This window comes from Charadrius vociferus, unplaced genomic scaffold, assembly GCF_000708025.1.
Source record: "Charadrius vociferus isolate BGI_N301 unplaced genomic scaffold, ASM70802v2 scaffold324, whole genome shotgun sequence".
Lineage (NCBI taxonomy): Eukaryota > Metazoa > Chordata > Aves > Charadriiformes > Charadriidae > Charadrius > Charadrius vociferus.
In genome coordinates this window covers 1,977,817-1,991,336 of record NW_009648041.1, presented here as the reverse complement: position 1 = coordinate 1,991,336, position 13,520 = coordinate 1,977,817, and the positions used below count along the sequence as shown (strand labels likewise).

The following is a 13,520-nucleotide window of genomic DNA, read 5'->3' as shown; positions in this document are numbered from 1 at the left end:
ATTCTGTTGTCATCTATGGCAAAGGAGGAGACCCTTTTTTGCCCTTTATTGGTTTCCACAGTTTGTGGAATCCTACAACCAGAATGGTACAGGTATACAGACCTCCAGGGTGGGGGCAGCATGATGCACGTAGTCCTAGTTGGCAAACACTCTGGTTATTATTGTTATCTTTAAATAAATAAATAAATAAATCTCCTTTGTTCTCTGTCAGTTCACTTTCAGGCAGTTTTGAGGCATTTTGTCATTTATTTTCCTATTAGCGATAGCAGACTTCGGAAATCTCCATGGCAAGCTCCAGGCATTCACCAGTCTCGTGGCAGGACTCAAAAATGCTGCAATCAATGTCACAGTCACAGTTGCAGTCATTGTTGGTGTGGTCTTCGTTGGATGTCTGGTAGTATCTATTGTATGGACAACAGGTATCTGTCAGCCAATGTTCACAGGTATCAGGCAGCATTATAAGAAAGTCCCAAAATTGGCAGAACAAGCAGGCCAGGATAAGCGTTGCGCATTCATCTAAGGAAAAGGAAAAGCAGTGAGACATAATAAAAAGGGCGTGCGTGATTACCCCGGTGCAGGCTGGTGTGACTACACAGAAATGAGATGCAAGACAGCACACAGGGCAGGCTAAAAATACATTGATGATAACTACTTCCATAAAGTCAAATGAAAGGATCTGTTTTCTGTGTTGTTTGTTCTGGAAAAACAACAGCGGCATGAAAATAATTTAAATGAAGATATTCTGTGGCAGTGAATTTCAGAGGAACAAGTACTCTGAACCAACTTTATGGTTGAACTCAGGGATCTCAAAGGTCTTTTCCAACCTAAATGATTCTGTGATTCTGTACTCCTAAAATGTTTAGGCTATAAATTTCAGCACAGGAGTGAACCTCATGCAGCAGGGATGCTCTGCTGGGGGTTTGAAGCCTTGCAGGGGTTTGGAAGTGCTGCTGTTTTGCGATGTCACATATGCTACCTGACCAACGCACGTGACACTGCACTTTATTTTCTTTTTCACAAGAGTTTGCAATTAAAGATAAAAATAATCAGGCTGCTCCTACTATTTCTAGGAAGGTAAAAAAATAATAAAATCAACAACAAAAAAAACAACTCAAAACCTTTCAGAGGCATTTTTGCCTGCACACGAAGGGTTCAGAACTGAATCCTTCTTATTTAAACAATTCCTTTCTGGGCTGTACGTCTGTCACAGTCTGAATCAATCCTTGTTGGAAGTCAGTGCACAAACACCCAAAGCTTTTGTGGAGAGTGGATCGGTCCCTCAGACTCTCCGGGTCTAGTTCTTACTTTTCTACGTGGTCAGTCTGGATGCATAGGACAGTGTGTCCCTGGCTCATGAACTCGATGTGGCATCCGGATAGGGGCTGAGATGATCTTATGAACAAGACCAAATCCACACACACAGGGGAAAAAAAGAGTACAGATTCATCATCTGCTTATAGTTTGGTTTCTGTAAGTAGTCTGTTTCAGTAAAAATGTTTAATGACAGCTATATTGTCTAACCAAAGCCAGGGAGGACAAGCAGGACTGGAGAACAGCATTTACAGAGGGCAGCGTGCTGATCGATTCTCAGCCCAGGGTCTTTCCACTTCGCCACCAAAATGGGTTTCTCACCTTTTCATTCACAGACCTGTTTATTTTTGAAAAGAGACAAAAGTTTGGAAAATAGTATCAGCTAGGATGTGCGTCTGGAGCCAGTGAATATTCCTAAAAACTTGGTCACCGTGACAAAAACTTTGTGTTATATTTGTTCCCCTCAAAAATCAACTAATTAGCTCCGCACCGTTCAATCGACAGCATCTGGGGAGGCTGCCTCCGGGTGCAGCAGGGCTCGGAGCAGGTGTGAGATTCTGACGGTGTGAATCCAGTTGGAGCGCAAAGACCCAGACCTTTCAATTTTTTTTTCCCTCCTTGTTTTTGGAAAGGAAAAATGCCTTCAACAATATGAATGCCTTTTCATTGGTTCTTTCAGGAAAACATATGGTTATAACCACATTTCTTGCCCTAGGATGACTAACTGTGAACTCATTCAACTGCATTGGTTCTGTTGTGGCATTTTCTATCTCACGTAACATAAAGTTCACTGCCAGGAAGTTTCCAGAATTATGCTTTTTTTTTTTTTCTCTTCTTCTTTTTAAGAAAGATTTCTTGATGAAAAACAAAATTAAAAAAATCATTCCAGTTTCTTTATTAAAAAAAAAAAGCAGCTAAAGCAGGTAGCAAGAATAAATAGCATGTGATTGAACTTCTTTCTAAGTAGCATATCATCACCAATGCTATCAATTTTAATACTTATTTAAATATGTCAAGATCTATTTAAGTTCAGACAAGCACAACTAACTTCTAAGTCAGTTCTGTAGAATAAGAATGACTAGATTTCAGTGATACTTAGTAAATTCGTGCTTGTATTTTTTTCTAACTAAATGAACTGAAATAATTATAAAATTGAAACATTTTACAAGGTGACACTGCTGCATTTAATTGTATGAAATTTGCGCTGTAGAAAATGTAATCATTTTATCCAATAGTCCTCGGTGTAATTAAGACTATTCTTTCTACATATCTTATGTTTATGAAATTTCCTTTGTATACATGGATGTGAGAGGTGAAATTCAAAATTATATATCAATTAAGGATCTTGCAATTTTTTTTTTCCTCTCCAAAGATCTGTTTTCTAACAACAGGGTTTTTTTCCTGAATACGTTAACCATAATGGTGCTTATGTAATCTGGAGAGAATAGATATGATTCTTAGGGCTTCATCCAGGAAAGAGAGCACACAAAAAGCACAAGATTTTAATAATAAAGTAATGTTTCAGCACAGAGTCTGTGATGTGCAGTAAAGATGCTTTTAAATTCCCATCAGAGCACACACCATGAACTGTGATAATGGATGTAACACATTTCGAAAAATCTGCATGTGTGAGGCTTTTTTGTCCTGTTTTAAGTGGGGTAATGTATATAAATAATAGATATTAGCAATTAAACATCCATTCCTATGCATTCATTTATATATTTGAAAATAAATTAGCCACAAACTGCATAAAAGAAGATGCAATCTCCTGTTTTCTCCTCTGTTTTCCCTGCTGTTTGTGAAACGGCATTTCTGCATTTATCTCAGTGAGAACAACGACCTCAGCTCTCATTCTCTACATTAGTAGATTAATTAGCACAAAAGAAGAACTAATAATTTTGCTGGCCCGCCTCAGCTCCGCATTTTCCTGCTCTTGTTTGGTGGCTGTCTGCTCACCCAGGTGATGCCCTGAAAAAACCCGGTGCAAAGCTCGCTGAAGCCACGGCGATCATCCTTGGTGAGACCTATGAGCTTTGGATCCGCTCCTCTCTGAGTGCAGAGAACAAGATAATCGCCGATTTCCTCAGCTATCACTCTGCCTTCAGAGGTTCTCCATGCACCAGCGAACAGGATTTGGCCTCGTGTGTGGAATAAGCAGTAACTTGTCAGTAGTGAGCAGAGTATGCAGTGACAACCACAAATCTGGCTTCCTTTGGTTTTCTTGGCTTCCGTCCAGCCCTTAACATTATTAATTGAGCACAGATTGGTTTTTTTGTTAATTTCCTTCACTTTTAGCTTTTTTAAGGAGTATGAAATCTGTTATTTGCATCACATGGTACACACCTGTGTGCCAGTAATGGTTGAGGGCCCCGATCCGATAGTCAGCAAACTGAGAAAATAGTGAGTGTCTGGACTAGAGAACAAGTCCCCTAAATGAAATAAATACTTCAGATCCTTCATTGAAATTAAATGTTTTCTAATAGACATATCAGACACATTCTTTTTATTACAGGATCAGTAATACAATAGAGATGGCAGTGGTTCCTGGTGAGCATGGCAGTTTATTCTGTTGATCTGTATTTAGAAATTCTTAATTTAGGAACTGTTAAATGATATACATGATAGATCCCAACTCCGTTTGATATGACACACTAAGCCATTATTGCAAAAGGTACACATAAGAAACTTCAAAAATGCTTCACACCCACTGGAATAACCAGGAATAGCTGGTTCTTGGCGAAATTCCACTAAAATCAGGAATGTTATATCATTTAGATTAGCAGGAGTCGTGCCCCTTGGTCTGTAATGAGTGTCCACCACCCATTCTATTCCCCAACTCTTGGTTATACTGCTGCCTCTGAGACTCTTACAAAAAATAATGCAGGTGTTCAGCTCTTCAACTCGTGCTTTTACATAGAAAGGATCAGCTCCTCTTTGGAAAAGGTAAGAGAACTCTGATCATTAGCCCCAGAGCAAGCTGTGTTTTAACAATGTTCATTCGTGAAAATGCACTTGACCTATTGGGCTTCTGCTACAATTTTGGTTTGTAACCACCTTCCACAGCGCTTTGTTTTCAAATATGCTTTTTCAAAATGCAGAGCACACTGAACTAACCAGAAGTCCTATCCACCTGTATCTGCCTGGCCCTGCTATCAGAGAGTTTTCTGCAGAAGCAGGGCAGAGTATGAAGAGAGCTCCTCACTCGTGTGGGTCGTGCAGTGTAGTCAGCAGAGGGAGGATTTGGTGATGGGTCAGCAGAATGGCGGGGTTGGATGTAATGGTCCGTACAAGAACTGCATATACAAGTCCATAGAAGTAATATGCTGACTGCCAAACACAGCATCTGTTCAGCAACCGCAGCAGCTGCTGCAGTACCAATGGCAAAAGCTACAGCTTTCTGCTGTTGGGGAGAATTGTGTCCATGAGAGACACTCTGTTTATCTGATACCGACACCAGTACCTCTGTGCAAACACTCTTTACAAAAGTACAAATGCTCTGTTGCGTGGTAGGCTCTAAGCTCCTCTTCTATGACTTTAATATCACTGACAATTTAAGATCACCTTCTAAAGGTTCTCATCTGTCACAAAAATGTCTGCAGGGCAACTTAATACTGCTTTTGGCCATGCTCTGGAACCTCCTGCTCAGCATGTAAGCATTTATTTCAAGTTAGATACACATAGTGCTCTTGCAATGGGCATTATTTAGAAATCAGCTTAAATGTGATCTGTTTTATAAAACATACCGTCACTGTCTCTCTGATGTACTGATGCGTCATCTTCAATGTAAGTGAATTCTCTGCATTTCTCCAGGGAAGCGATGGATGATGTGCTCGCGTCTGACAATTTCTTCTCATTTTTGGTACCCTTTGATGAAGCGTTTGTGATGCTGAATTCTGCGACAGAACTCATAACAATACCTTTCATAGGCTTTTCATCTGTATGTTTTTCATTTGTAAGCTGGTTATCTGCTGGGATTAGGAATAAAACAGACTTGTTTGCAATACTAAGAGATCTAAAAGAATAACATATGCAGAATTTCCAAGCCTACAGTTGTTTACTTCCAAGGCCTAACCCTACTTACCTAATGATTTCAGTCTCTTGAGGCAAGTAAAGTTTATTCATACTATAAGCATTTGTGAACTTGCATTCTAAGGTTTTTTCTTAAGCCCAGTAGACTTAGAAGTTAAATAATAATTCAATCCCACTGGGTGGGTTCAGGGCAGGAGAGAGGAACAGAACTATTGCCTCAGTCGACATCCATTTCGAGTGTGATATACTAACTTCAATTTGTGATGTAAAAGAAGGCAAAAAATATATCTTGCTATTTTTCAACAGCAGCTCCGTTTCCCTAAATTTACAGCCAACAATGTGTGTGTAGGTGGTACCTAGGTGCAGATGTGCCAGCTCGCCATGGCTCATAGTCTTGTAGCAAAGAAAGCCAGATGGTCTTTGTTTAACATCCAGATTCATTATTTCATAACTTCATCCACACTTGTGGTGTTGGCCTGGAAGTCAACTAGAAGATGGGATACTTCACATGCTGTCAGCGTGCCAGAGAGGCAGCTCAAAAACCAGAGGGAGAGCTTAATTTTAAGCCCCAACTAGGGGAAAGGTTAAGAAGAGTTCTGAGCTCAATTTATTCTCGAAGAACTTCTCAGGCACAGATAAACATGGGTTGATATATAGTTTCACTTACTCTGCGAAGTGATCAAGAGACCAAGAAACACAGTCATTCTCTCCATGGTTGGGATGATAAAACCTCAACAGTTCTTATCTACAGCTGATTAACTCCTGCACCTCACGTCAAGCACAGCCTCACTTTTTATCTTACTTAAATCTTGTGATATGCTTGCTCTTGAGCTATATACAGAAAATCAATCTTTACAAACACCTCAGTTTTGCAAACATTATTTTCTGAGAGGAACAGTAAGTCTGCTCTCCGCTGCAAGGAGCCAGGAGAGAGACCCTGCATATTTCTTGTTTTTCAGGTACCTTTGACCCCTGACAGATATTAAAGAAAAGCCAAGAAAACGTTGATAGAGAGTGAAACCTTGATGTGACTGCAGTTGTGTCCTACGGCATCCTTGCAGCCAAAAAGAGGAGATGTGAATGGGATAGGTGAATTGCAAGGTAGGTGAAAAACCACTGGGACCATTGGGCTTGAAGCAGGGGGAAACAAGGATTTGAGGTCTAACTGGTATCTGGAGCAAGTCCAGTGAAGGCCAGCAAGGTGGTGAGGGGTCTGGAGCATCTGATGTATGAGGAGAGGCTAAGAGAGCTAGGCTGGGATGGCCTGGAAAAGAGAAGGAAAAGAATGATGCTGGATGCTGTCTTCCACTTCATAACGAGGGCGATGGAGAAGCCGGAGCCCAACTCCTCCCAGCAGTGCACAGAGGTAGAAGGACAAGAGGCCACTGTCACAAGCTGGAGCAAGAGCAATTGGGATTGCATATGGGAACAAATTCTTTATCATGCGAGGCGGAAAGCACCGGGACAGCCCCTGGGGAGGCTGGGGAAGTGTGGAGAGCTCAGCTGGGCATGGGCCCCAGCAACCTGCTCTTACTGCAGGGTTAGCCCTCAGACGAGGTGACTTCTAGAAGTCCCTTCTAAGCTAACTTTTCTATGATTCTATTTACTTACAGAATGAGTGAGCAATTCACTTAAATTTTTTACTTATAGTCAGATTCCATGCCGGTTTAGATCATCTTCATGTGGTAAAATACGTGGAAGCAGAAAAGCTGGGTAAGAGGCTAGTAGAGTAAGACCTTGGGAGAGCATAAAAAGAAAAACTAAGCTATCATCTTTATTTTAACTTTAAATCACTGCTTTAAAAATGTGTGTTGGCAGATGTTTTGGCTTGATTTTGAACTTGTAATAATGACAAACTCTACTATGAAGGAAATGTGTGTTTTCCCTGTGCTGGAGAGTTTACAGGTTGGCCTTAGGCAGGGAGTGACCGGTGGGATAGAGAGAAGTGGAGGGAATGAGACAATAAGACAACAGTGGCGCTGAGAGGAGTCTCAGAAACTTATAACTGTCAGTTTTTGTGAGCGCTATGATGAAGGAAAGCCACAGGCGAGACTTGGGAAGGGCAGGAGAGGCGGTGGCTCCTCCGACTGTGAACAAGCAGTGCAAAGCACAGCGGTGCTCGCCTGCAGGTTGTACACTTGGTCATAAGAAACCAGCATCCTGTGCAAAGCACATCTGATTTTACCCATCTTTGATAATTTATTGACCGTTTTCCCCCCACAGTAAGTAAATACAGCATTTTTTTCTCCTCTGTGACTTCTTGGCCAGCCTCTCGAGTCCAAAATGTGAAAATTCATGCATTTTGGATGTACTTACATGTGCAATAACCACTGTTTTCCAGTGTTTATAAATCAATGACATACCGTCATTTTTCCTGCACTTTCATTCAATAACATACTTTCTCCAGGAGTAGTTGTGCTGATTGAAGTAGCAGAGCTCTGGAGAAAGCAATGTCCTGCTTATGCATTGGATTTATATAATAATTGATTTGTGAGTCTGAAATAGACGTGCCCCACCTGTTATTCAGGTGCCAATCTTACAAATGGATCTTGTTTGTCCAAGCTGAGAGTTACAAACAGGCTGAGCTGTTGAATACCCACAGATCAGACTGAAAGGCCTCGGCAAGAATGACGTTTTCTATCATTTTCCGCCTTCAAAATTGGCCCAAAAATCTAAACTGGATATATTTTAAATTGCAATATATCTGTTGAGTTCCCCGTTTCTGCAACAATACAATGGCCCACAGAATGCATTTACGCGTTCAACAAATGAGACTGAAAGAAATCAGACGCAAGTAATCAGTAAATGCCAGACTAACATTTACTGTATCCACCGACTTCTACTATTCATGCTTCGAGTCAATTTTTATTCTTGAAGTGCTGTTGAAGAGAAATCAAAACCAGAAATAGAAAAGCATAGACATAACCTGAATTTTTCAATACAGCACCATCAAACAAAAGGGTAACAAAAGCTGTCATTCAAGGACTCTTCTGTTTGTTAAAGCATACTACATCTTTGAAAATACAGTACATTTTAGTGTCAGACTCTTAGTTTGAAAAGCTCCCTTTAAGTAATGTTATACTTGTCTTGTACAGCTAGATCAAGTCTTCATGCAATCACCATAACAAGCAACTTGCTATGACAAGCGAGATCCTTGCTTCCAGAAAACAGTGCGATAGAGGCTAAAGCAGTGTACAATTATAGGTCTCCATTTCATTTTTATGCAATTACCTTCAGTTCAGCTGTGAGTCCATCTACATTATGTCTTTTATCAATTTAATGTTTGCACAAAGTGTCTAAAGAAATAAAGATTATGCTAGACCAGCATAAAAAAAAAAGCAGTTAGCACTTTTTTTTGGTCTTTTATAGTTTGTTCCTGCATGGAACAGTGGTAGGTTGAGACTTTGGAACAAATAAGTGGAGCCAAATAGACTTTAAAATATATTACGTACAATTGATATTATTTATGATTACTGTTAAATGAGAATGTAAAAAAATAATAATTTACAATTAGAGATGGGCAGAGGGTCAAACTTTGTTACTGTCTTTTAAGAGCCTGCATTCAGTTTCGGATATCCACAAATGTCTGTGTTTTTAATGTGTAGAAATCATCCACTGAAGTGAATTAAAAGGGAAAAATAAGTGTATCATGATGAAGAAAGCTTAGATTATTCAGTGCTAGACTGCGAGGCAGAGGGAGCTAGAGGTAAACCCCCACAATGAGCCATTTTTAAATAGTATCATGAAGTAGCAACTTTCTTCCTCACATGGGGAAGCTGAGGCTTGCCTTGGCTGCTGCAGTAGAAAACTGGGATCATTCACCCATGTTTGTATTAAAGATAGTCTCAATACTCACATGAAATTTCTATTTTTTTTTTTTTTTAAAGTTGGGTGGTTCAGGCATCTGACTACAGTGTCTAAATTCATGAATGCATGAAGTAAATCACTTGCTTTCCACTGATGCCAGTCCCTGATCCCCCTGGTTAATGGCAAGGAGCAGTGATACCAAGGCTGGTGTTTACGGTAGGTCCCCTGACATCTATTTCTCTTCACTGGCTTAGGCACAAACCAGGGTCTTGCAGCCCTGGAGAATAGGAGGCTGGAGTTTCCTAGCATGTTTTTGAAATTAGCTTTCATATAGTGGCATATAGGGGCTCTAAGCCTGATTTTGGCAAGGGTCGGAGGGGGAAATGAGCACTCTGTTCTGCTGGACGGGGACTGCAGCAATATGGGTAAGGCCAAAGAACTGGCTAGGGGGAGTTACCACTGAAAGAGAAGGAGGAGAACTGCTCTATCACCCTGCGTAGGGCTCATACGCATCTTGCAAGCAAAGGACAAGGGAGCTTGTGGCTCTGCTCACTGGTGGTATTTGTTCCCAATCCATCCTGGCAGTGGCCCTTTGCCTCACACCCAAGGACAAGGACTCCCAAGGGTTAACGGTGAACTGTGTGGAAAATTCGAGCAGTTTAGGATGTGTAACTTTTTAATTTCACCGTGAGGCATGTTTGTGTATCAGTGCAGTGAAAGAACCAAAGGAATGCCTGGCTGATCTCCCTGCCATTCGTTATCCCGTGCACTGCTATCACTACCTGTCTATTTAATATATCACATGCTCGTTACTGAAAGAGCTGCATGCCATGTCCATTCAGTCCTGAGAGGAAGCAGGCAGAGCTACATCAGATCTGATGGATGATAACTTCCATGTATAAAGGCTTAAACCGAACTCACTTGGTTTGAAAAGACTCATAGTGAAATGAAACCCAAATCCCAGGTTTCAATGGCCACACTTCAAAAAAGAAAAAGAAAAAATAAAAAAAAATAAAAAGAGAAACAAAATACTTTTCTTGCTAATCTAAAGGACACAATTTTTCTGCCAGCAGGAATTGGAGGGGATGCCAGAGGTATCTCTGCACAGTGTGACACGTGCATGGGGCCAGCAGCTTACCTGGATGGTCCTCGCTGCTCGGCGTCACCCCAGGGAGTGCCGGTAGAGGCAGGGAGCTGGTGCAGCTGTCTTGGTGGAAGAACAAAACAACATTGCAGAGGGACACTGTAAATAGCTGTGGTTTGGCACATGCATCACCCCCAGCCACTTAGTGACAGTCACTGACTTCAGGAGTTGTTGCTTTGGGGGCAAATAGAAGCAAGCACGCTTCCTTGCAGGGGGAGGTTACATGGGATGGGGCACTGTTTCTGTTCCTCTCTGTCTCACTTCTGGAAAGGAAGCCAAAGATAAAAAAAATGCTAAGAGAGAAGGTTTCATCTGAGAAGACAGCAAGAGGATCACCGGCAAACACAGAAGTTCCTGTTTCAGGTATGTACAGAAAATTTGAGGGCTAGGAGGTCTGCAATGGAATGTGGGGCATCATCCATACCCAAACACCCCAGAAACCTTAGACGAGGTTCCCAAATCATCAGCAAAGATGGAGGGAGGAAACTAAAGCTCCAACCTCTATGGCTCAGCCATCTTGGTGGACAAGATGCTCAAGGTCCTTGTGGTGGCAAGCCCAGGTCCCCACGTGGGTGCTGAGCTCCTCCACCTCTGCTGTGTTTACCAGGCCATCCACTCTACACATAGGACTTGGAGGCTTAAACCTTCCTTCCTTCTCTCTTCCAGGGTCAGGGAGGCAAAGTAGGAGGGAGTGTGGGACTACCCCTACAGCGAGTGCAGCAGATGGAACAAAGGCAGGAGAGGCCAGAGGGAGAGCGGGTGTCGCAGCTGACCTGCAGCAAGCTGCTCTAGACTAATAATATATCACGGGTGCTTTCATAGTTTTGGGCCCATTACGTTTTGCTGAGCTCAGGCATAAGGATACAGGGGATTTAGAGACTGTTTATTTTTGTTGTAAGGAAACAGGAAATAGTACACAAGGCTATAAATATATATCGGGCCCCATATGACATCATGAACTTGTGCAAGTGCTTCTCTTCTGATTTATGATGATGGACTGGTAATTCACAGGAGCTTTGGGTTTACTTTATTTTGCTGTTGCAGTAACAAAGCTAATGGTGCAATCCCGGGAGGGGGTATTTTATCAATACTGAATTTTTGACCTCATTGCATACGTTTTAACTTCATGAATTAGTGACACAGCTGACTGTAAAGCCTTCTATAGGCTTATTATAAATCTATCACAGGACTGGCAAAAAATTTTGGCCCAGATCCTAAACCCTGACAAGCATGTGTTGATGGACTGCATAGCAAGCACTTCCACTAATATTTCTCACTAATTATACCATATATTAAGAAAAATGAATGAAGCCAATGTTTATATGCAGCTTTAACTGCTTTTGATATAAGAAAGCAACACAATCCCTAATAAATTTTCACCTTCAACATTTCTATTCATTATAATTTTTACCATGATGAATGAAGTTAGAGCTGGAGAGGGAGGGGGTTCATCTTGAAATCTGTTCAGTGAATGACTGAATTTACTTCCCTTCCCCAACTTGTGTTGAGGAAGGAGGGAACAGATGGACACAGGAAGAAGAGGGAGGCGAGTGCGGAACGAAGGAGATGGGTGAGGAACAGATGGAGTCGGGGGAAAGCGAAGAGGAGAGTCAGCAAGGATGGTAGGAAAGTTTTCCACTTGACCTTGAGTTGAAATGAAGGTCTGCATACACTGTGGGGCAGCTAGATTTTGGGATGCAGCCTTCTTTCTCTCTGTGGCACTTACGCCTCAAAGTCTTGTGGACCATTCCAGCTGGCCAGGCCATCCCAGGGGATCTGCAGAACCAGAACCAAGATTTTCCTAAGGGAATGGCTGCTGTGGAAGGGCATCTGCACTGTGTTCAAGTCCCATAATGGTAATGGCAGAGGAGAAATGTGTGCAAATGCAGTACCCGAAATGGGTTGGGATGTGGTAAGTCTCCCAGGCATACCAGCCAGCCCAGAAATTGGAGCTTATGATTTTGAAGAGGTGTCCTACGTCCTGTTTGTTAGAGTCCAATAGCCAAAATACTCGAAGTGATTTATGATTTTACCTGCTTAAATTAAGACATTTGAGATGGCCTGCTTTCAGAATATGCTGAGCATCTGTGCTTTGAGGTGTATTGAATTATATAGCCCAAATCACTAGTAAGTCCTGGAAAATCTTGATTATAATCTTAATTCTATTAAATTGCCTGCATATAGTCCATTGGTTCTGGCTTTGCTAGCTGAAGAATGGAAGAGGTGAAAGTTAAATATTGGCCATGTGTGTCATTCCCTTTGAAGAAAATGGGAGCCATGTGCACTCACCTAACAGCGAAGTTTGGCCCCAACTATGATTTCACAGCTGGGCCCTAACTTCAGAAATGCCAAAGCACTAAATGACTCAATTGGAGTAATCTGATCAATGCTGTATTTTCACTGTGGATTTAAATTGCATGCACAGCAAGAGCAGAGTTAGTTTTCTTCTCTCTCAAAATCACTTTTCTCTGCAGATTTGATAGCATAAATATGAAGTTTTGCTCTCATCACACAAATAAGCGAAATGGCAGAAAACGTATGTCAAATAAAATGCACAACATTACGTCCTTTTTACTTTTTGGAGGCTGTTTAAGAAAATGGCTTCATTAATTTTGACTGAATAAAAGGTTCCTTTAAGGGGTTTCAATAGATGACATGAAAAATGTTAATACGAATGATCAAGACAATGGAGGTTAAAACTGTTTTGAAAATATGTTTCTTTTATAGATCTCAGCTGTTGGAAGAGTTACAGAATAAATATACGGTAGTGCTGACATTCAGTGCTGTTTCATCTTAGCAAAAGAGTTTATAATAAAGAAAATTCTTTTCAAGGAATGCTTTCTGCAGCCAGTCTTCAAAAAGAGGTTTTCCCCCCTCCTAGTTTAATAAAATTAAAGTAATTTATGTCATATTGATATGTCGATATGTTTTTCAATAAACTTTTTCACAGGGATTTTTTTTTTAAATTCTCTTCACTTTAAAAATTATAATTATATGTCTTCCTCCCACTTTGAAAATGGCACAAGGTGCTCATTTGCAGAGCTCTACTGTTCAAATCTTCACTGAGAATAGAAATGTCATGACTCAGTTAACAATGCTTTATTATTCACATTGATCTTTTTTTATAGTGTTCTTTATCTCAAAAACATTGTAAATCAGATATCTTCCTCCCACTCTTTTGTTCATTTGCAAATTTTTATTATTCTAGTTTAAAAAAGCAATGGAGTGT

The 13,520-nt window shown here is 41.0% G+C and overlaps 1 protein-coding gene across 1 annotated transcript; it reads right to left on the bottom strand.

Moving 5' to 3' along the window:
- Nucleotides 1–256: 256 nt before the first annotated feature.
- On the bottom strand, nt 257–6,053 carry LOC104285189 (myoD family inhibitor domain-containing protein-like). Its single transcript, XM_009883616.1, has 3 exons — nt 6,008–6,053; nt 5,055–5,279; nt 257–516 (listed from the first exon to the last, which is right to left on the bottom strand). The coding sequence occupies exons 1-3, from the start codon at nt 6,051–6,053 to the stop codon at nt 257–259; spliced, it is 531 nt and encodes a 176-aa protein (XP_009881918.1).
- Between the last annotated feature and the right edge of the window lie 7,467 nt (nt 6,054–13,520).

Excerpts from the sequence above, each read along its gene's own strand:
- LOC104285189 (XM_009883616.1), bottom strand. The coding sequence starts at position 6,053 with ATGGAGAGAATGACTGTGTTTCTTGGTCTCTTGATCACTTCGCAGA. Across the intron at positions 5,280-6,007 it reads TCTCTTGATCACTTCGCAGA|CAGATAACCAGCTTACAAAT; the intron begins GTAAGTGAAACT and ends TCCTAATCCCAG. Across the intron at positions 517-5,054 it reads ACATCAGAGAGACAGTGACG|ATGAATGCGCAACGCTTATC; the intron begins GTATGTTTTATA and ends CCTTTTCCTTAG.